Here is a 22,547-nt window from a genome sequence, read left to right on the forward strand (position 1 = left end):
GTCCTATTTTTTGGTTAATATCGATCCATCATAAAAGCCTTAAAATAAGACAGAGCACACCTACCAATTATGAGCAAAGATGGAATTTATGAGCCCATTTGTTTAGTTCCAAGTTTTTTGTTGGAGAAAGGAATTCCATTTGAACAGTGAAAAGCAACATATATTCAAATACACTCTTGCATTCGTTGTGTTCTATTCTTCCCACTTCCCATGCAAACTTTCATCTTGATTCATTGATGAAGTTTAACTTGTCCTTTCATTTCATTCTATCGCTTCCCTGAAAACCTGCATCTTGGCTCATTAATGGATCATTTTTTTCTTGGTTGACATATATATATATATATATATATATATATATATATATATATATATATATATATCCTGAGTAGAACATATGTTCCCTTTTTAGCTCTGAACTCATGTTCCATTGGGAGCTTAAACTAGATGCTGTTTGACATACAGGAACGCTGTGAACATCTTGTCACTTTCTGCTGCACTAGAATGTGGAGTATGATCAGTGCATTTTTTTATGGCTTATGCTCCATTTTCATGGACATCTTAGGATTGCTTTCTTTTTGTATTTTAACATTGACATGGACGTATCCTTATCTGCCAGTGATCAATCATTGGCTGAGAGCATCCATCTCTCAGGCACAAAGAGAAGTTTTTAAGATTTTAGAACTTTCATTGTGGAGTTAGTCTTTTTCCGTCTTTCTTTCTTTCTCTGGGAAAAGTTACATTTTTTGCTTGTAAATAAAAGTGCTTCCCCATGAAAATTTTCAATTTGCGTTTTCCCCTTTTTGAGGCTCTTCAATAAATGGTTCCAACTCATTTGATTATTCCGGATGTAAACCTTCCATCCACACTGTTCCCTCTCTCTCTCTCTCTCCCTATGTGTGTGTGTGTGTGTGTGTGTGTGTGTGTTATGCACAGCGATATCTATACCCATACAAGTGGCTAGGGCTTGTAAAATCCAGCTTCCCATGCATAAATCATCATGGGCATGAAATTGTGGATTTTAGTTGCTTCGGGATTGTAATTCTATCAATATGTCACAGGAATTATTAGCCCTATATTGGATTGATTGCTTCCTTCATTTACCATTCCTCTCATACCCCTGCTTTAATGTGGTATTTTATTTGAAGCATGTGAACCAAAACTGCATTGAGGGAGCCCCACAACATGCTCATCATGAGATTAAATCAATTATTGACATGAAAAAAGTCTGCTTTTATAAATTACTGATGCATGTGTTCCCTTATCATGTATATATCAACCGCCATAATGGAGAGTAACCAGTAGCCAATAATTGCTATGCTTCCACATTGTCTATTACCCAAATGTATATGGGCAGTAAAAGGTTTCTTCTCTTACAATTTTTATATATTAATGGATGTTAATCTAGCCCATGTCAAATCACCAAATAACAGACTCCTAATAAGTGCCCCTCCAGAAAGTGGAAACCATCTGATAAATTCAGAATGCCTTTTCCTTCATGATTCAACATGCTTCCTTCAGTAACTTAACCAACACACCCCACAATGGCTTGACAATCAAGGAGCAGCCGGGTATTCTTTCAAGACATTCTGCATGTGAGTCTCTTCAAAGACAGCTTATTGTTATGGATTAATCATCCTGATAAGGATGCTTCCTGCCAAAATCGGGGGTGTAGATAGGGTTAATGGTTTGATGCCTGGATTTGGACATATATAGTGATGAGGTGGGCCTTGGAACTATTGCTGCATAAAGGAAGGCTGGTTTGGAACTCCATATTTATGTTTTTCTGTATGATCTTCTAGGTGATTGCAAGATCATGACAATGATATATTTCCTGCATTGATTTTTTAATGTGCCTGGATTCAAAATGTGCATTTATTGAGTCATTTAAGTTTTCACTTATTAACAGCCAATTGTTAGAAAGAGGCTTCAGACAAACTAATGAACATTTCATGAAGTTTGTTAACATACATGAGGAAATAATGTAATTGCTCTGGTGACTTAGCTGTCTGCTTCATTTCAAAATCTGACATCAATAAGGCTTGCAAATTAGCTCGTATTTAGATGGATGACATTAATTTAATTGCCATAAATATTAGGTTGAAGAGAGTCTGTCTGTGATAGTAAGCCCTGACACTTAATGTGCTGCCTAGTTGACTGTTGTTGCTATCTATAAGCTGCCTGATTCATTTTCATTTATCCTAGTGATTTTTCATCAGTTTGTATAAATAGATCCATATATGTTTTCGACGCTTCATATTTTGTTCAGATTGATTTTTTTTCTGAGCAGGTGATCATTCATGCACATTGGAAGTGTTTAGAGCATTGCCTCTTCTAAAAAAGGTATATGGTGATAGCATGCACAAAGTTTTGCACGTAGGCCCTGATACATGTGCAGTTGTCTCAAAATTGCTGAAAGAAGATGATACAGAAGCTTGGGGTGTGGAGCCATATGATTTGGAGGATGCAGACAGCAACTGCAAGGCCCTTGTGCGCAGGGGCATAGTCCGTGTAGCTGATATCAAGTTTCCTCTGCCTTACAAGCCAAAGTCATTTTCTGTTGTCATTGTCTCAGATGCACTGGACTATCTGTCCCCAAAGTACCTCAACAAGACACTTCCTGAACTTGCTAGAGTGTCCAAGGATGGACTTGTTTTATTTACTGGTCAGTTCCAGAAAGCTGTTTCAACTGTTTTGAATATCTGAAAATTGAACTATTTTGCGTTGTGTTGCTTTGCTTTTGTTCTAAACTCCAAGGGCTGGTTGTTTGCAGTGGTTCATTGGCATATTCAGCTTTTGTTTAATTTGTTCCACAGCAATATACTCCCATTCTTGTTTATTTATTTCATGAATGCTGGATGAATTCCATCATCCTTTCAATCACCAATATTGTTTATTTTTGAGGATGAGATATGGTACATGTAGCCTGACCTCAATTTTACGAGTTTTTGGGAGATTGTTGCTGGTTGGATGATCTTAAGAAAGGTTAGATGGTAATCATCTAAACATATTGAGGATGATTTCATCACGACTGATACCTAGACTATGTCACATGGATACAGGTGTGGGAATGGAGCATGATGCAAATGGGTTTGGTACAACAAGCAGTTCTAAAAAATTAGGACATGGAGGCACAGCCACACACACACACACACACACAGATGTATGTATATGAAACATGAATATCATCTCAAGTGGAAACTCTTGAACATCAATTCTGATTCAAATTGAAAACATTAAATATTAAAACTAAGTTGAAATTGAAACATGATGTAATTAATGACATTAAAAAAAAAAATTTCAAGTGAATACAAAATAAGTAGACAAGGTCATAAAAGGAAATAGATAAAGTTAATGATACAGTGTTGACTGTGTCCGTTGCTGATTTGACTGTATCTATGAGGTGTCTTGGTATGTCTGAATATAGTGTTGTGTCGACACGGGATATGCAGGTTAAGTGAAGTGTTTGTGTGACATAGTACCTAGATCTCCGACATCCAAATAATTTGTAATTTTCTCAAGTGTTTTTTTTATGCATCATGGAAGCAGTGGTGTATGTTGTTTGCTGATGATATTGTTTTGATTGATGAGTCTAGAGCTGGGGTTAATGCTAAGTTAGAATTATGGCGACAGACATTAGAAGCAAGAGGTTTTAAGTTGAGTAAGAGTAAGACAAAATATATGGAATGTCGGTTTAGTAAGCAACGAAGTAGTGATGAGAGTGTAATGAAGCTTGGTGAGCAAGAAATACCGGTGGATAATTGTTTCAAATATTTGAGATCTATCATTCAAAAGTATGGAGAAATTGATGGAGATGTAAATCATAAGATAAAGGTTGGGTGGATGAAATGGAAAAGTGCAACTGGAGTGTTGTGCGATCGTAGAATGCCATTGCGGTTGAAGAGAAAGTTTTATAGGACGACTATTAGGCCCGCTTTACTATATGGTACGGAATGTTGGGCTGCCAAGAGACATCATATTCAAAAAATGAGTGTAGCTGAGATGCGTATGCTTAGATGGATGTGTGGAAATACAATAAAAGATAAGATTCGGAACAAGGAGATACGTAAGAAGGTAGGCGTTGCACCCATTGAAAATAAGATGAGAGAGAATCGTTTACGGTGGTTTGGACATATTCGGCGAAGGCCTAATGATGCTCCAGTTAGAAGGATGGAGAAATGGGAAAATATATTAGTTAAAAGAGGTCAGGGTAGGCCTAGGAAGACATAGATGGAGATGATAGGAAAGGATATGAATGCTTTGAACCTCACCGAGGACATGACATTGGATAGAAATGATTGGAGGAGAAGGATTCATGTGGAAGACCCAGAATGATTTTCTTTTTTGGTTCATATCGCCGACCCCAATTGTTTTGGGATGAAGGCGTAGTTGTTGTTGTATGGAAGCAGTGGTGCTTGGCATCAGATTGGCTGCTTGCTCTATATCTATTAATTAGGTGATTTGGGCTTTGTCCATCTATGAGGTATTTGTTAGAAAGTGACTTGGAATACATTGGGTTCAATAATGAACCCATACTTATGCACGTGAAGTGCAAATATACCCATTAAAGGGAAACAACATAAGCACATAATGTGCTAACACATAAAACCCATAAAAAGGAAAAAATATGACATAAAGTCATAAGTTGCATATCATTGAAGAATAATGGAGAAGGGGTAAAAACCCCATTACAATGGAGCATAAGCTCCCTCAAGGATGCACTAATACAAAGGGGAGAGCCCCTATTTATAAGCATAAGAAGGAGCCACAAAGGGGGCTCCCAAGAGAGTCGTTGGGAGCCCCCAACGGTCACATATGTGACCGTTGGAGGCTCCCCAACGACTCTTTGGGGAGCCTCCCTATGTGGCGCAAAAGCCAAAAAATAAAAAAGGGAAAAAGAAGAAAAATAAAGAAGAAAAAGAAAAATAAAAATAAAAATTACAAGCATTATTCCAAAATGGAATATGCGTAAAACAGGAATTTACAGAAATACCCTTTTGGGTGAAATAAAGTATATATATTTATATTCATATATATATATATAGATATATATATATACATATATATATATATATCTATATATATATGAATATAAATATATACGAGATTACAAATGTCGATAATACACATATTTTAACATCCCCCCTCAAACTTTGCGGGGAAAAACCCGAAAGTTTGGAAAAACATTTCTTCAAAACAGAGGGAAGTCTTGAAACATAGTCCAATTCTTCAAAAAATCTTTAACGAAAAAGCTCCATCTTCATGACAGTTGAGCTAGGTCTTCAAATCCAATTCACCATCGATCGAATCCATGATGTACCTAATGTTCCACATCTTAGTGATCCTGTAGAAAAACAACAAAGAAACAAGTAAAACATATCTTTGCACTTTTACTCAAATGAAACATTTCTAACTAGCATAATTATGGATGACACATGTTAGAAGTTATGCAAATTATGCAGAAATGACACCAAAGTTTCAAAATAATACATCATGTTAAAACAAAATGTGCGGAAGCAAATTATGCATAAATAAATTGCAAGAATGCATAATGCATTCATAAGGTCCAACGTTGGACAAATATAACCCCATAATGGGGAATAACAAAATGGTCCACTAAGGGACACCACAATAAGCCTACGAAGAGGCATGATATACATAAACATTATTGAATGAGGGCCCAAAAAGGCCATAAAGAGCATATGCATATACTTATCATGAAATGAATTAATACTCAAAGAACTCATTAATGAACATGCTTAAAACATGTAATGAAGTGCCAAACAAGAGAAACAAAGTCTCCAAGCATACTTTAGGCAAAATAAACCCAAGAGATCACAAGGTTTTAAAATCATTTATGAAAGACATACTTAATACACATTTTGCATATAAGGGTGGCAAAAACCATAAGCATTTAATATATAGATTAAATGCTAAGAAATCAACTTGATATGCATATCAAAAATATGATTTGCTTGAAAAACACAAGTCATGAATGAAATTTTGCAAATTTCAACAATAGTTTATCCATTACAAACATCTTCCTCATTAGTCCTCCAAAACCCATAAATCAAGAGTATAAGCTACTAGATCAAGAATATAAAGCCATTAAAGGCCAAAGACACACACAAAAGTGTGTAAAAGAACCTCTTGTCTACATATAATAATACTTGAAATAAGTGCATCTACGACAAGAACAAGAGAATACATGCCAACATGGACTAAAAAGTATCTCTTGTCTACGTAAAAAATACACTTAAAACCAAGTATGTTCAGCTACTAGAACAAGAGTAATAAGCCAACCATGGGCTAAAACATAATACATCTCTTGTCTACATATGATAGCACTTGAAATGAGTGAAATAAGCCAACCATGGGCATACATCTTAAGCGACTAGAACAAGGACACAAACGCCAACATAGGCTAAAAATCACACACCATGGTGTGAATCAACTAGCCTTGTCTACATATAAAAACACTCAAGACAAGTATGTTCAGCTACTAGACCAAGAGAGCAAAAACCAACAAAGGGCTAAAAACACATGAAGGTGTAATAAAATTCTTGTCTACATATGATGACACTTAGATAATGGGCATAAAAGGAAAAGACTTTTAAGGCAATAAACTTGTAATGAAAATAAACCTCGAATAAAACAATACTCCTTTTAAAATGAATTCTCATAACAATAACATGCATGTAAAAAATATCTTCAACAAGATACTATAATCGATAAAATAAAATTCTTGAGAACAAATGTGTGAACATACACACACCAAGAACACTTAGAATACTTGTGCAAAATCACAAGAACACAAAATCATAAATGTGCAAATGCACTCATAAGATTCATAAATAAGAAAAGGTTGGGCAATAATCCCAAAACCCTTGATTTTTAATATACCTTAAAACATTTAAGGTTTTAAAACACCATATGTCCATCACATTTATATAGAAGCATCCATAATATCAATGGCCACAAGAGAAAAATGAGTGACACACTCATAATTAGAGATCATACAACAAACCATTTTAGAGTCCCAAGGTGCCCATAACTCACCTCAACAACCATCTATAATATGGAAGGTGGACAAACTAAAATGATATAACACGAGGTGCCCATAACTCACCTCAACAAACATCTCTAATATAACAATAATAAGGCCAAATAAAAGATGCATTAAATGACATGTGATGGAAAAATATAAATGCCACAAAAATGCAATAAACACTTAAGGAATCATTTTTCAAAGAAAAGAGGACCGATTAAAAAATTGAATCAAAAGGTCCAATAATCAATAATGTGCTTTATAACAACAATTTTGCATAAACACAAATTATGCTTAATCTTCAAACAAGTCATTTATACCAAAAAGGACTTATTAAGCAATAAACACAACAACATAAAGAATTCATCAAGACAATCAAGCTTTTAATCAAAGAAATCATAAGAACCGTAATGGTTCACAAAGAAGGCTTTAACACAATACTCAAGGAATGAATATTTAAAACACTTGAAAATTTATAAATTTGGGATTAAATCCCATACAACAATTTTAAAAAAACCTTTGATTGTGATGAGATATGCGGAAACATTCAAAGTGCTAAAAGCACTTACAATGATTTAAAAAGGACTCAATATCTAAATTCATTATATTTTTCACAAAAATAAATGTGCATAAAGGCTCCATAATGCAAAAATGTCTACGAAGAGACAATACACATGTGAGCACAAAAGGCTTTATAAAAGATGTGCACGAAGGCACTCATACAATACTTGAACAAATACACACCAAGGTGTAAACAAACATGCACTAAGGCATGTATTTCATAAAAAAGAGGGAATGCATACAAGCGCAAATATTTGAGAAACAAATGTGCACAAAACAAAAAAAATATACAAAAGTGAGCAAGTATGCACTTTATAAAAAGAGCAATGCTTGAAATTCTCAAACTTTAACAATTGCAATTGAGGACAAAGAAAACCATATTATGGTCAATGTAGGCATTTTTAAAAGATATTATTAAGAGGTTTTGAAACCTTATGAAAAATACAAACCAATAAGTTTATAAAGATGAAAAATGAAATCATTTATACCAAAAGGATGCAAAAGATGAACTATGCACTCTATGTAGTGTGAGAAATTCCTTTTAAAAAATCTTTCCTAATGGTTTATCATAAACAATTTTTTTTTAAAAAGAAACAAAAAACTTTTAGGAGTTTTCTTATAAGTTATCATTAACAAGAACTACTTTAGGATTCAACAAAGATTTTTAGATGTGAGAGATTTTCATATAAGGATTATATCAAATTTTTCAAAAGATGCACTAAAATTCATAATCAAAAGAGGAACGCAAATCAAATTAGGATTCATATGAGAGTTAAGAAATTTTAAGCAAAGATCATTACTTTAGCAAGAAATCATATATATAATTTTAAAAATTAACTTATAGGTCAATCATGAGATAGTTATGTAAGAATTATAAATCTCACATAATTGAAGGTAATTTTAAAGAAAAACATAAATTGCTATTATATGCGATGAGTAGTTCGATAAACACAAATTATATATTTGAACAACAAACGAGTTCACCAAATTTGAGGGAGATAATTTTAAAATATACGAGCACACGAAATGTGAAAAGACATAATTCAACTATCATAACCATTAAACGAACAAACTATATGCAAGAAACATATTTTCAAATGCATAATATTTTAAGAAAAGGGATACATACCGAATAACTTCAAAGCAAAAAAGGAAGAGCAATTAATACTTCACCATTTCTTGAGCGACACGCTTTCCGTTGCACCAAAGGACAACCCCATCGTGACCTTGCTTTGATACCATGTTAGAAAGTGACTTGGAATACATTGGGTTCAATAATGAACCCATACTTATGCACGTGAAGTGCAAATATACCCATTAAAGGGAAACAACATAAGCACATAATGTGCTAACACATAAAACCCATAAAAAGGGAAAAATATGACATAAAGTCATAAGTTGCATATCATTGAAGAATAATGGAGAAGGGGTAAAAACCCCATTACAATGGAGCATAAGCTCCCTCAAGGATGCACTAATACAAAGGGGAGAGCCCCTATTTATAAGCATAAGAAGGAGCCACAAAGGGGGCTCCCAAGAGAGTCGTTGGGAGCCCCCAACGGTCACATATGTGACCGTTGGAGGCTCCCCAACGACTCTTTGGGGAGCCTCCCTATGTGGCGCAAAAGCCAAAAAATAAAAAAGGGAAAAAGAAGAAAAATAAAGAAGAAAAAGAAAAATAAAAATAAAAATTACAAGCATTATTCCAAAATGGAATATGCGTAAAACAGGAATTTACAGAAATACCCTTTTGGGTGAAATAAAGTATATATATTTATATTCATATATATATATATACATATATATATATATCTATATATATATGAATATAAATCTATACGAGATTACAAATGTCGATAATACACATATTTTAACAGTATTCTAACCGTATTTTACATTTTTTGTTATTCCTACACAATTCTCTTGTAGTAACAACAATGCCATTCATTTTTTTTACCAAAATTGTGTTTAACAATTTGGTATGGAGATTAATCGCTATATGACTTTCTGTTGCTTGTCGCTAGAGCTAATTCTCTACAAAAGATACTGATAATCGCCTAGAGATTATAATAATAGAGGACTTCATTCTCATCCTTCCATGCTATTGTGATACAAATGAACTTAATTTCTTGAATCACTAGTTTGCAGGACATGCGATTCTGTTCTGGCTATGAGCCACTAATGACTCCAATTCATGAACAGTGGACATAGCACGAGTGACCTAAGTTGTTCTGTGTATTGATAATGTTATTCGATTCAGTAAAGTGGAATATAATTTGTAGGCTAGTTTTCTTCCTAATGCTAAAATTATTATTCATTGTTGAGGAGTATTCATTTATGATGATATCAATTCATGATGCAAGGAGCATCTTTCGTAGACTCTAAGCCTACAATTGCTCCTTCAAGGGACAGATACATTGAACGATATGCCTCCCTCAGCCAGGCAAGCAGTAAACCTGTGGGAAGACCCTTAGTTATCATCAGAATTAACAAGTATATGATTTGATTAGACAATCATCTTTCTACATAAGCATGTGCTACATAAAATCCTGCACTTCCTAGAATTCTTATATGTTCCATAATGTTGCTTGACTTTTGGATTTTGTTCAAGTCCCTGTTACATCTGCATGTGGATCCTGATTGCTGATGAAGATGCTTCAGTTTCCAGAAGCTGCTTGGAGGAGCATCTAGGGTGATAACATATGGCATGTTTGACAGCTTTTACCTTACTTGCCTTTATAAAGTTTTATAAAATTTCAATTGGTCTTGTTATGATTTATTTTTATCTGGTTTATTTTTTATGTTCTGGACAGTCTCACACAGCACTTTTGTCAGGTAGGTAGGAAAATGCAAGTTCCCTAGTGAATACATCTTTACGCTTTTGTTGTTCATGTCATTTTATTTGAAAAGATTAATAGGTCTTTGGCTCCCAACATCTCAGTGTAGCATTACTGCACTAGTTGGATAATGCGTGTTCAGTTGAGGAGTTTAATTTAGCTCATAGACATAAATTATGATTCACCTGACTTTCTTCTTTGATTAATTTTTGCTTTGAAATTTTCTTATGAAGGTTATCCTGGTCATCACAGAGCTAAAGGACCAGAAGTATCGAAATTTGGTAGACCTGTAAGTTCTTTTTTTGTAATGGTTTCTTTATCTATTTATCTTGCTTCTTTTTTATTAAACTATTCAAACTATGTGTCGTTAGTGGGAATCTATGATACATTGACACTTCACCTAAGCTAAAGTGTCGGTGTCAGACACTTTCCAACACTGACACCAACACTCCTGGAAACGGCACCGACATGCTGTTTTTAAAATTAGAAGTATCCAAAAATTTGGACATGCATGTTGGATGTCTGACACCTTAAATTGTGTTTGGACACACCGTGTTCAAGGAGTGTCCACACGAGTGTCTAGTTTCTTGCATAAAGGACAGGGGTGTCCCGCTTTATGGACACTTGTTAAACATGGAAGTGTAGACTATTCTAGGGTGTGGAAGATACTTATCTAGGAAGTATATCCATCACACATTCACACTCCTATTAGTCTTGATGATTTGTTTTTGACTTTTTGTACTTACAATCTTACATGTTCATAAAACTGTAAGTTATCAAGGATAAAATTACAAATTTGAAAGGAATGTGCATTTTATATTTTATGGTTTTGTTTTCATAATTCTTTAAATCTCTTATATATATTGCCGTGTCCAAGTATCTAGTTTTTTAAGACATGCTGTGTCCGACACTTCTTTCCGTGTCCAACACCAACGCCCGTGTCACTGTCCAAGTAACATAGGTGGGAATCCTATGAGGAGTTCATTTCATTCTAATGACAAATAATTATCTTCTATTCAGACCACTGAGATGCAGCATCTATGCTGTTATACCTAATTACATTGTCTTGTAAGATTTGCATCAGCCTCCACTTGGTGTGTTGGGGGGTTTTTCATTTTATGTTTGTGCTTATAATATGCTTATATTGCTATTTCGTTGCATGATATGGATTTATATGTTCATATTTCCATTTTTTAAATGTACAGTTCTCTATACATAGATAGACTGTAATGGAAGCAAAACAAAAAAGAAACATTGTCTCCACATACTTCACATTATTTAAGCATACAAACAAAACAGAAACATTATTCCTCAGTGTAGTTCACATTGTTCAAGTGTGTTGAATGTTCCCTGCAAATCAGGTGCATTTACTTTGCCTTTTTGGGTAATTTTGATTTAATGGTGGCAATGCATCTCAGACAGGCAACCATGTTGAACCAGATTCCAAATGGACAAATTTAAACTCAAAAAGGTCCTTTCTAATTCTCAAAGAATGAGGGACAAGGGGATTGATTGAGAAAGATTTCTTCTTATTATAAGATTATAAGATTGTGATTTGATCTGTATATGTTTGGTAAAAAGAATAATCTTCTCCTTTATCATAATAAAAAATGGAAAGTAACCATGTAGAGTGTTAAATTGTATAATTACTTTATATATATGTATATATATAGGGTTAATCTAACATTAAACTAGTTGTATTTAACATTAGATGGATTCCCTTATTAAAATGATTAAAACACCCTTAAAGTAATGACATTTTTGAAAATTCAAGGTTACTTTTTGAGGTAAAAAAGGTAACTTTGATGGCTTCATAAAGTTACTTTTTTTGGAAAACGTGTTTGACTTTTCAATTCCCTCCAAGTTCAAAAGACCTATAATGCCCAAAAAATAACTATGCATTTTAAAAAATACCATTTTTTCAAGGGTATTTTAGTTATTTTAATAAGGGTGAATCCATCTGATGTCAAACGCAACTAGTTTAATATTAAATTAACCCATATGTATATATTAGGATTCCTATGAATTTTTGTATTTGTAATAGGTCATGCCCATTAGGAGCATTTTTGTCTTTATCTTTTGTTGTAATAGGTTATGCCCATTAAGGGCATTTTTGTACATTCTTTTATTTTTATTTTCTTTCTAGCCGTTGGGACTAGCCCAAAGGCTAGCCCTCTATATGTATGGGATCTCTCCCATATTTCTTGTGTGCTTTTCTTAGACAATTAACAATGGATAAAATATTATTTTTTATATTGTTTGTGCTCTCTTGTGAGAATGCCTTAGTAGCCTTGTGTTTGCCCGTTAGTGGCTAGTGTTTGTCTTTTGTGGGTTTGTTCTTAAGCACTTTCTTGTATGCTCTTAGTGGTATCATGAGTGTTCTTTTGGTTGTGATTTGATTACATGTTTTCAAAGCCTATCCTTTTGTACTTGCTCGAGACTCGTGGTTGTGGCTACTTCAAGAGCTATGTTGCTTGTAGCTCTCTCCTCCAAAGATGACCAAGAAGGAACCCATGACGATGATTACATTCAAGCTCAACTATTCCAACTACCTTATGTCGGCCGGCGACATGGAGAATTTGTAATGAAGTATGCGAAAAATATAAACAAATGCCTCTTAAGGGCTTATAACAACACAATCACAAAATGCACAAGCACAAGTCCACGATGAGACAATACAAGAGCCAATAATGGCAACACAAGAAAGATAAAAAATATGTTTTTATTGAATATATGCTATGTCACATAAGTGTGGGTGCGGCACTTTAAAAAAGCTTGGGTGCGGGGGTGCGGGAGGGTATATATATATAAAATTATATATATAATTTTTAACAGTTAACAATAACACTAATGAATTAAAAAACAATTATCATATCATCAATTCATCAATTCATCATGCATACAATAAATCAAATTAACAATCTATAATTCTATTCTTCATCATAAAAATTAACACCACAATTAAATCAACCTAAATATATTATAGAAATAATCAAACAAGTAAAGCAAAAAAGAAGTAAATTATATATTTTACTAATAAAAGAAGCAAACAATGCATAATTACATACCAAAAGTATATCCTATACAATGTATATGACGATGAGGTAATGATCCTAATAATTTTCTTCTTTATCATCAATTTCATTATAAGAAGGAAGAGTAGGCTCAATTGAATCCATGCTTGTAATATTGAAATCATGCTCTCCCTCTAATGGGTTTACATCTCAAAATTTGGATGATCATTGTCTTCATTACAAACTCAATTTGAAAATATTAAATACTTGCATATTTAAATGAATAAACTAAGAAATAGTCAAATAACTAAGAGCAAGATTTTAAAACCCAGTGACTCGGGACTCAACTCGTTCTTTATTGACTCGTGACTCGGCGGGTCAACTCGGTGACTCGGACCGGGTTTTGTTAACTTTTGATTTTAAAAGAAAAACAATATATAAATTGTCATTTAAACATATAAAGGTTTGTAGAATGACTTAATTACTAGTTTAATTGATTAATAAGTAAAATAACACCAAGTAAAACTATATCTAACTTATAATTACTCATCTAATAGCAAGAAATCAAACAACCAAGCAAAACAATAATTCAATATTTCAATAGAAACAAGCCCTAAACTAAAGTTAAGTTAAAAACTTACAAGAGTAAAAGTAAAAACTAAAGTAAAGATAACCATACTTGAGCAATCTGCAATGCATTTCAGCAATCTACTTTCGCTATTCAGTCTTTACTCCAATTTGTACTCGTATTGTATCATATGTAATCTGCAAATTTAATGAGTGACAACAATTCTATTTTTTTTATGTACCAACTCTTAATATATTGAAAATTTAGAAATCATCACATGATAAGTGATGCAACGTTCACGTGTTTTGCTGATGGCAGTGAAGGCACGACCACCTGACGCAGTCTTCAGCCCTCACGTATCCTTGATGATGGCTGTGAGAAACACGACCCACACGACTGTGCACTTTCACAATCGTTGACAATGGCTGACGAAGGCACGATCCTCACGATCGTGCAATGTGCAGAAGTAGAGAATAATGCCCACCGATAACTCGGTGAGGCTTGTTTTCTTTTTATTATTTCAATGCAAATTCAAAGAACAATGAATAAGGAACTGATAATAAAACTGAATAAGTGTAAAGGACAAGGAAATAGGCAATAGAAAAAAAGAAACAGGAAAAAAACTGCTGAAAGGGAAAAGCGGCTGCACTTCTGAATATTCTCTGCCTTCCGCACGAAACCCTAGAGGGTTTTTTAAAGGCTTTTGGCTGGATCCGAGTATCGGGTCCGGCCCCGAACCCGATGCCACTCCGGTGTGCTGCTGGATCTGGAGTTGTCCGTCCCGTATTCTCTGGGCTCATGATCTGGAATTGGCACGCAACGAGACCTCTTCCCCATGTCTTGGAACCAATATCTGGATTGGACCCGCTCATCAAGTCCAAACCTTTTCCAAAAAGTAAAAGAACTCACGTTTTCTTCATTTGAATTCTCTCTCACCTCTTCTTACACCCAACATTCCCCCACAAATTCAAAGAATGAAAACGGGAGGAAACCAAGATGCAAGATGGGATAATCTGCAGCAGGACATATCATGCTTTCAGTAATGGTACCTTCCGGTTTGAACCACTACCTTAATTGACTAACTTTACCCCCACAGGAATGAAGTGAACTGAAGTCTTGAACTTGAACCTTTGGTGTAGGAGTGTCTATTAGCAACAACATGATAAAGGTTCTGGTTGTAATCTTTAGGGATGTCGCGTTAAAGGCCATGCGACCGAATCCTGTTTCATGAATGACTTCAGGAATAACCCAATTCCTTAAACTGCGGCCACACAGTCACACTCACATAGGTGGGCTTCTCCAGAGATGCACTGCTACCATCTCGCTTATAAGGCTTTGAACCCATTCAGAGTTTTAACTCTTCCTTAATTAGCAGCTACAACACCTTTCCAGAGTAAACAGGGGAACAAACACAAATACATAGTATCCCATAAATAAGGTGGTATCCAGTTCACCCTACAGCTTGTTATTACCACATTGAACCTACTTTGTGGAATCTCCACTCAGATAGGTTGGGTTGCTACTATAGATGAACTACTGATGGGTTTCAGTCACATCCCCTCTTTGGATTTTAGGACTAATGACTTATCTAGTCCTTTCGTTAATGGATCAACTGTGTTCTCTTTGGATCCAACATAGTCCACAGGAACCACTAATTGAGACACCAGTTCCCTTACAGATTTTATTCTGACTTGGATGTGTTTTCTCTGCTTTTGATTATATTTTGTGCTTTTGATTTTTGCAATTGTAGCTATATTGTCACAATGCATAGATATAACAGGAATTAGTTTGCTCATTAAAGGAAGTTCCTCAAGAAGTCTCTTTAACCATTCAACTTCCAATCCTGTGATATCTAAAACACAGAGCTCAGCCTCAAAAGTAGACCGTGACAAGATGGTCTGTTTTACTGATATCCAAGCGATTGCGCCGCCACCCAAGATAAATAAATACTCTGTTACTCCATAACTCTCAGAGTTCATGGCTATCCAGCTCGCATCACTATATCCCTCAAGAATGACAGAGAATCTCTTGTAATGCAAACTCAAGAAAATAGTTTCTTTCAGGTACCTAAGTACCCTGTCCAATGCCTTTCAATGAGTGTGATTTGGATAACTTGTGTATCTACATAATTTTGTCACGGAGAACGAAATATCCGGTCTCGTGCAATTTTCAAGATACATCAAACTTTCAATAATCTGGGAATACCTTAATTATGACACAAGGACATTAGTCGTATTCTTATGAAGATGAATAAAAGGGTCATATGAAGTTGCTACAGATCTTCCTTGGTTATAGCCAAATTTCTCAAGTACTTTCTCAACAAAGTGAGTTTGAGAAATGACTATCCCCTCAGCTGAATGAGTCAGCTTTAAGCTTAAAATCACATTTGCAACACCCATATCCTTCATATCAAATTTAATATTAAGAAACGACTTTGTCTCATTCACAATTCCCATATTGGAACCAAACAATAAAATATCATCTACATACAAGCATAAAATGATACAACCATCACTTTTAACTTTGCAATAAACACATTTATCAGATTCATTGACAACAAAGCCAAATGATAAAATAACATTATCAAACTTCTCATGCCATTGTTTAGGGGCTTGTTTAGTCCATATATTGACTTAACAAGTCTACAAACTTTGTTTTCATTTCCAAGAGCCACATAACCTTCAACTTGATCCATATAGATCTCTTCTTCAAGATTGCCATGCAAAAAGGCAGTCTTCACGTCCATTTGATGGACTGAGAGATCATAAATGGAAGCCAGTGCAATAAACACCCTAATTGTGGTCATCCGGATAACCAGAGAACATGTATCAAAGTAATCTATTCCCTCCTTTTGTTTGAACCCCTTGGCAACCAGTCTTGCCTTGTACTTGTCAATGGATTCATCTGGTTTCAACTTTTTCTTAAAGATCCATTTGCACCCAATAGTGGAACTACCACGAGGGAGGTCAACTAATTCCCAAGTACCATTAGAGACAATGAAGTCCATTTCACTCTTTATGGCTTCTTTCCAATGCCTTGCTTCAGGTGAAGCCATTGCATCTCGGAAAGTAGGAGGATCATCTTCGATAAGGTAAGTGATAAAATCACTTCCCAAATCCTTGAAAATCCGTGGTCTCTTGCTCCTTCTAGGTTCAGTCACTTCTTTAGACTCAATGGGTCTAGGATGAGAACAAGATGGTTCTACCTGAAAGTTTTTCACCTGTAGAGAAAAGAGAGAGAGAGCGAGAGAGAGAGAGAGAGAGAGAGAGAGAGAGAGAGAGAGAGAGAGAGAGAGAGAGAGAGAGAGAGAGAGAGAGAAGAAACACAAGGCCTTTTTCAGCTGTTACGCTTTCTATTTTCTCATGCTTAGAATCGTGACCTAAAAGGTGTTTTTATAATGTTACAATAGAGTTATATGGATCCGGGTCTGGTGTATCCCGACCCGACAGTCTAAGTGGGTTACAATACATAAGTATGGATATGTTACATGGCTGTACACAATCCATGGATCGACATGGATCCTTTCCACCTTTTTCACCCCCCCTCAAGTTGATCATGGTTTTGGACCATGAACAACTTGCCTTTAAGCATTCAAAAACGATCCTTTGTTAACCCTTTGGTAAATAGATCTGCAACTTGTCTTTCAGTATTTATGAACTCAGGCTCAATCTTTTTTTCTTCAACCTTCTGTCTCACAAAGTGTTGGTCGATCTCAATGTGCTTGGCACGACTATGATGTATTGGATTGAATGACATGTTGATAGCACTTTGGTTGTCACATAGCAAAGTAGTGTGGGAAATCTTTTCTCCTACTTCGATTAGTAGATGCCTGATCCATGTGACTTTGGCAGTAGCAGTAGTCATAGATCTATACTCAGCCTCAGTGCTTGATCTAGCGATGGCCTTTTGTTTTCTACTGCTCCAAGAGACTAAATTTTTTCCGATGAAGACGCAATATCCTGATGTAGATCTTCGTTCATCAGGATCTCCTGCCCAGTCTGCATCACAATATACAGTGAGTCCGTGCTCATCTTTGCCATATGACTGTGGTGAATATATCAATCCATCCCCAATAGTCCCTTTCAGATATCTAAGGATCCTCTTGACCGCTTCCATATGTCCAGTACGTGGCGCATGCATAAATTTAGACACTTGATTGACTGAATAAACAATATCAGGTCTGGTGAATGTGAGGTACTGTAACATTCCTATTATGCTTTGATACCTGGTGGGGTCATCACACAGATCTCCATCCTGAGCGCTAAGTTTTTGATGAAGCACACTCAGAGTTCCCAGAGGTTTGCAGTCTTGCTTGCCTGCCTTGCTGAGAACGTCTACGATGTACTTGTGCTGAGTGAGGGTCAAGCCATGAGCTTGGTTATCAACTTCTACGCCAAGAAAATAACGTAGAACTCCAAGATCCTTCATTTTGAACCTCTGACCTAGTAAGCCTTTTACTTCTTGGATGTGGGTCGCAGAGTTTCCTGTGATGACAATATCATCGACATAAATTAATAACAGAGTGCTCAAAGTCTGACTTCTAAAGATAAATAATGAGTGGTCCAGCATGGAATGTGAAAATCCATGTTTCTGAATCTCTAGCAAGAAGCTATCAAACCATGAGCGAGATGCTTGCTTCAGACCATAGATAGCTCTTTTTAACCTGCACACATGAGTTTTACAATTTTGTTCTTGATACCCAGGGGGTTGCTTCATGTATACTTCCTCCTTTAAGTCCCCATGTAAGAATGCATTTTTTACATCAAGCTGACTCAACTTCCATCCATGTTCAACAGCCAAGGAAATAATAATTCAGATTATTCCCATTCTTACAACCGGACTGAAGGTCTCATCATAGTCTTGCCCTGCTTCTTGAGTGAATCCTTTTGCCACAAGCCTTGCTTTGTATCGTTCAATAGTTTCATCTGGCTTGTACTTTATTTTGTAGACCCATTTACATCCGACAACATTTTTGTCAAGTGGTCTGGGAACAACTTCCTAGGTTCCACATTCATGCAAGGCTTGCATTTCATCATTCATGGTTTCTACCCACTTGGTAGAAGTGACTGCCTGGTAGTACATGGTGGGATCATCTTCCTTATTGAGAGCAGTTAAGAAGAGTTGAAAATCCAATGAGAAGTTGTTATAGCTAACCCACCTGTCAATGGGATGTCGTATGCGGTTTGATTTTCTGACCTCAGGAGTACGAGAATGAGTCAGATTGCCACCTGAGACATGATCTGAATGGCTTGATGCTGTCGGTCTCTGTCTAGAATAGAGAATGCCTTTGTATCTGCCTGGTACTTCTTCTGTATTCTGTGATCTCGACTTCCCAGTGTCTTCAAAACTCTCTTCTTCTTGCTGGACGCAATCTGAGGAGCATGCTTCATTGGAGTCAACAAAAAGTTCTGAACTCAACCAAGGATAGTAAACTTCAGTTGGCATATTCGTTGCATCACCTCCGTCATCAAAATTTTGTTCATCAAAGACAACATTTCTTGAGATTCTGATACGTTTGTTGGTGGGATCATAACACCTATATCCTTTGTAGTCATCTGCATATCCCACAAACCTACATTTCTGGGCTTTGTCCTGAAACTTGTTTCTCAAAGATTGATCAATATGCACATAGCAAACACAACCAAAGACACACAAATCATGATAACTAGGATGAGCTCTAAAAAGACAGTGATAAGGAGACTTATTTTCCAGAACAACCATGGGCAGTCTACTTATCACATGCACGACAGAATGAAAGGCTTCTGTCCATAGGTTGATAGGGAGATGACTGTCATGAAGCATACTCATGGCACTTATGTCTATGTTTTCGTTCAGCAATCCCATTTTGTTGAGGGGTGTGGGGGCAGGACACCCTTCTTCCTATTCTATTATTTCGAAGAAAAGAAATAAAATCACGGGATGAAAACCAGAAGTTGAAGGTATATCTATAGAAGAAAGATTCTGAGGTACACCAACTTTCATGGAAAATACATCCTCAAAGAATGTAGCTTCTCGAAATTCAACAATAGAGTTTACATCTATGCCAGATATCTCAGACTTAATTACTAAGAACTTGTAGGCATAGCTGTTCTCTACATAACTCAAAAAGACAACATCTACGGTTTTAGGACCCAGCTTCTTCCTGTTGTGCTCTGGGACCAATTCCCAGAGTGTAGATCCAGTCCTCAGCTTGGGTTACGCTGTATGGATCCAGGTCCATTCCTGCTCTGCATCAATAAGCTAAAGATGTTGAGTAAAGTTGTAAACCATTCACTACAATCTAGTACAACTGTACAAGTAAGAAATATAAAGTATAAAGCATAAGGCCTATGGTCATATAACACAATTACAAAGTTCATAACTCTAAAGTTAATAATCATAACACAATGACAAATGATGAGTTGTGGAGCCTGATTCAAAGTTTTTTCCTTTTCTGGAGGGAGGGGGTGGTTGGGGGATCCCCCCCAACGTGGGTCCCGTTGCGCGTTCAGCAGGCGGGGGTCCAATGGGTCCCGTTGCGCGTTCAGCAGGTGGGGGTCCAAGGGGGCAACACCCCCCAGAAGAAATTTTTTCTTGGGCTTATGTTTGAGACCCGGTTTCTTATGGATCAGACCCAATTTATTTAGGTTTAGGGCTGTCGCCCTTGCCTTGTATAAATTCTTTCTTTTCTTTCTCTCATGTAACTGTCGGAAAAGAGAAATAAAGTTTTTTCCTCTGGGCAGTCATGGTTTTTTACTCCCTCTCGGATTGGAGGGGAGGTTTTGCCACATAAATGTGTGTCCTTGCTATGTTTGGTTTGATCATTCTTGTTTATTGTTTCATTCGGTTGTTTTTTGCTCGCGGTTTTCGTAACAGACAAAGTTTATCACCAAATTGATACCCCAAAAATCAAATTTCAAACATCCACAATTCATCCACTTTTGCAAAATATGATATCTCAAGTCAAGAGTCAAATCTCAAATAGAGGCGAAGTGCTATTATTTGGAACTTCATTTGAATCAATTCTTGAGTTGGAAGTAGAAATTAATGGCTGAATTGGAGTACTAGTAGTTGCATTTTCTCTTGCATCTTCAACTCTATTACCACCTTCATCATCAATAAGATTAACTTCTTCAATGTTTTCAACTTCCATCTCCAAGTCCCTTAAGAAATCCTTCATTCAATAAAATATGACACATTCTTAAGCATGCAATAGAGAAAGAAAAAAATTTAAATTGAAAGAATTTTAATCAAGTGCCCAGAACTCGTCCGAGTCTAGTATGACTCGTGACTCGGCTGAGTCAAGCCGAGTCAATGCCGAGTCGCAGTCGAGTCTTCGCAAACCGAGTTTACCTTGCCGGGTTGACTCGCTGGAGGTCCGAGCCGAGCCGAGTCACTGGGTTGACTCGGCGAGTTTTAAAACCTTGATTAAGAGAGCAATTAGTACATGTATTCCTCATTGGTTCGCGAAAGTAATTGAAGATTAAAATAAACATAGGCTAAATCCTCTGCATGCTTGTTGGTGAGTTTGTTTCTCTTCATGTTGTGGATTTGAGAATATGTACTCCAATTTCTTTAACAACAAAATAAACTAGTTGATTGTGATAGCAATCTCAATGCAAGACGTTGAAGAAGAGGTGTTTCTGATTCATATGTTGACTACCATGTGATAAGATCCATATTCTCCTCCTCTTTCGCTATTAATGTATGTCCATATAACCTCGAATATGTAAATTTTTTAAACTCTTGTGTGACTTGATTTAGAATATGTGATTCTCGATAAAGTCGTGCTATACATATATTTTTATGCCTTGATAGCTTTGGATCTAAATGTGGAGGGATATGACCAACACCACCTTCTTGTCACTTCTTTGCATAATATTTGGGATTAAGAGAATGTGCCATGCAATGCAAATGAGTATTTCTCTTATCCCATATTCTGACTAAAATTGAATGAATATGATTAAAAACTTCTGAATCATCCAATGTAGGATTTTTTTCTTCATATTTGAAAATTGCTTGTATTTTTTCTATCATATTATCCTATATTTCATAAACTTTGTGAAGCATGGGCTCATCCTTATCAACTTTTCTCAGGATTTTCCAAATATGTTGCGTAAACTCAATGAAGTATAAGACTTTATCCCAAAACTCATCATCAACGATGAATTTCTTAATTTCTTGAGCCTTGACAATATCATCAGCATGATAGAATGTCCAATTCTCATCAGTCACAATGTTAACCAATGCGTTCTTGACTGACTTAATTCTTTTCACCATCATAATGATGGACACAAAACGTATTTCAGCAACTTTCAACAATTTTAGATTAGAATGCCTATTAAATATGACATTAGCATGATGGTTGTTGACAACAAAATTTCTAATGCTTTTGACATTTTTTTCTAAAATCTCAATCCATGAACATAGAGCATATGCTAGTGATTTTTTTTGGGGGTTTTCTAATTCCTAATGCTTGGTTCAATAGTGCATAACCCACTCCTGCAGGGTTGGGTTCCACGCGCAGAACCCAACCTTGTTGG

The 22,547-nt window shown here is 35.8% G+C and overlaps 1 protein-coding gene across 1 annotated transcript in view; it reads left to right on the forward strand.

The window, feature by feature from the left end:
- The window catches only part of LOC149816387 (putative pectin methylesterase CGR3), a 33,733-nt gene that overhangs the window by 1,710 nt on the left and 9,476 nt on the right, over positions 1 to 22,547 (forward strand). Inside the window, exons 5-6 of the mRNA XM_089988225.1 lie at positions 2,288 to 2,662; positions 10,677 to 10,732. Coding sequence (XP_089844351.1) covers positions 2,288 to 2,662; positions 10,677 to 10,732 — 431 coding nt within the window. The remainder of the gene's footprint in view (positions 1 to 2,287; positions 2,663 to 10,676; positions 10,733 to 22,547) is intronic.

This window comes from Nuphar pumila, chromosome 14, assembly GCF_984573655.1.
Source record: "Nuphar pumila chromosome 14, dmNupPumi1.hap1.1, whole genome shotgun sequence".
Classification (NCBI taxonomy): Eukaryota; Viridiplantae; Streptophyta; class Magnoliopsida; order Nymphaeales; family Nymphaeaceae; genus Nuphar; species Nuphar pumila.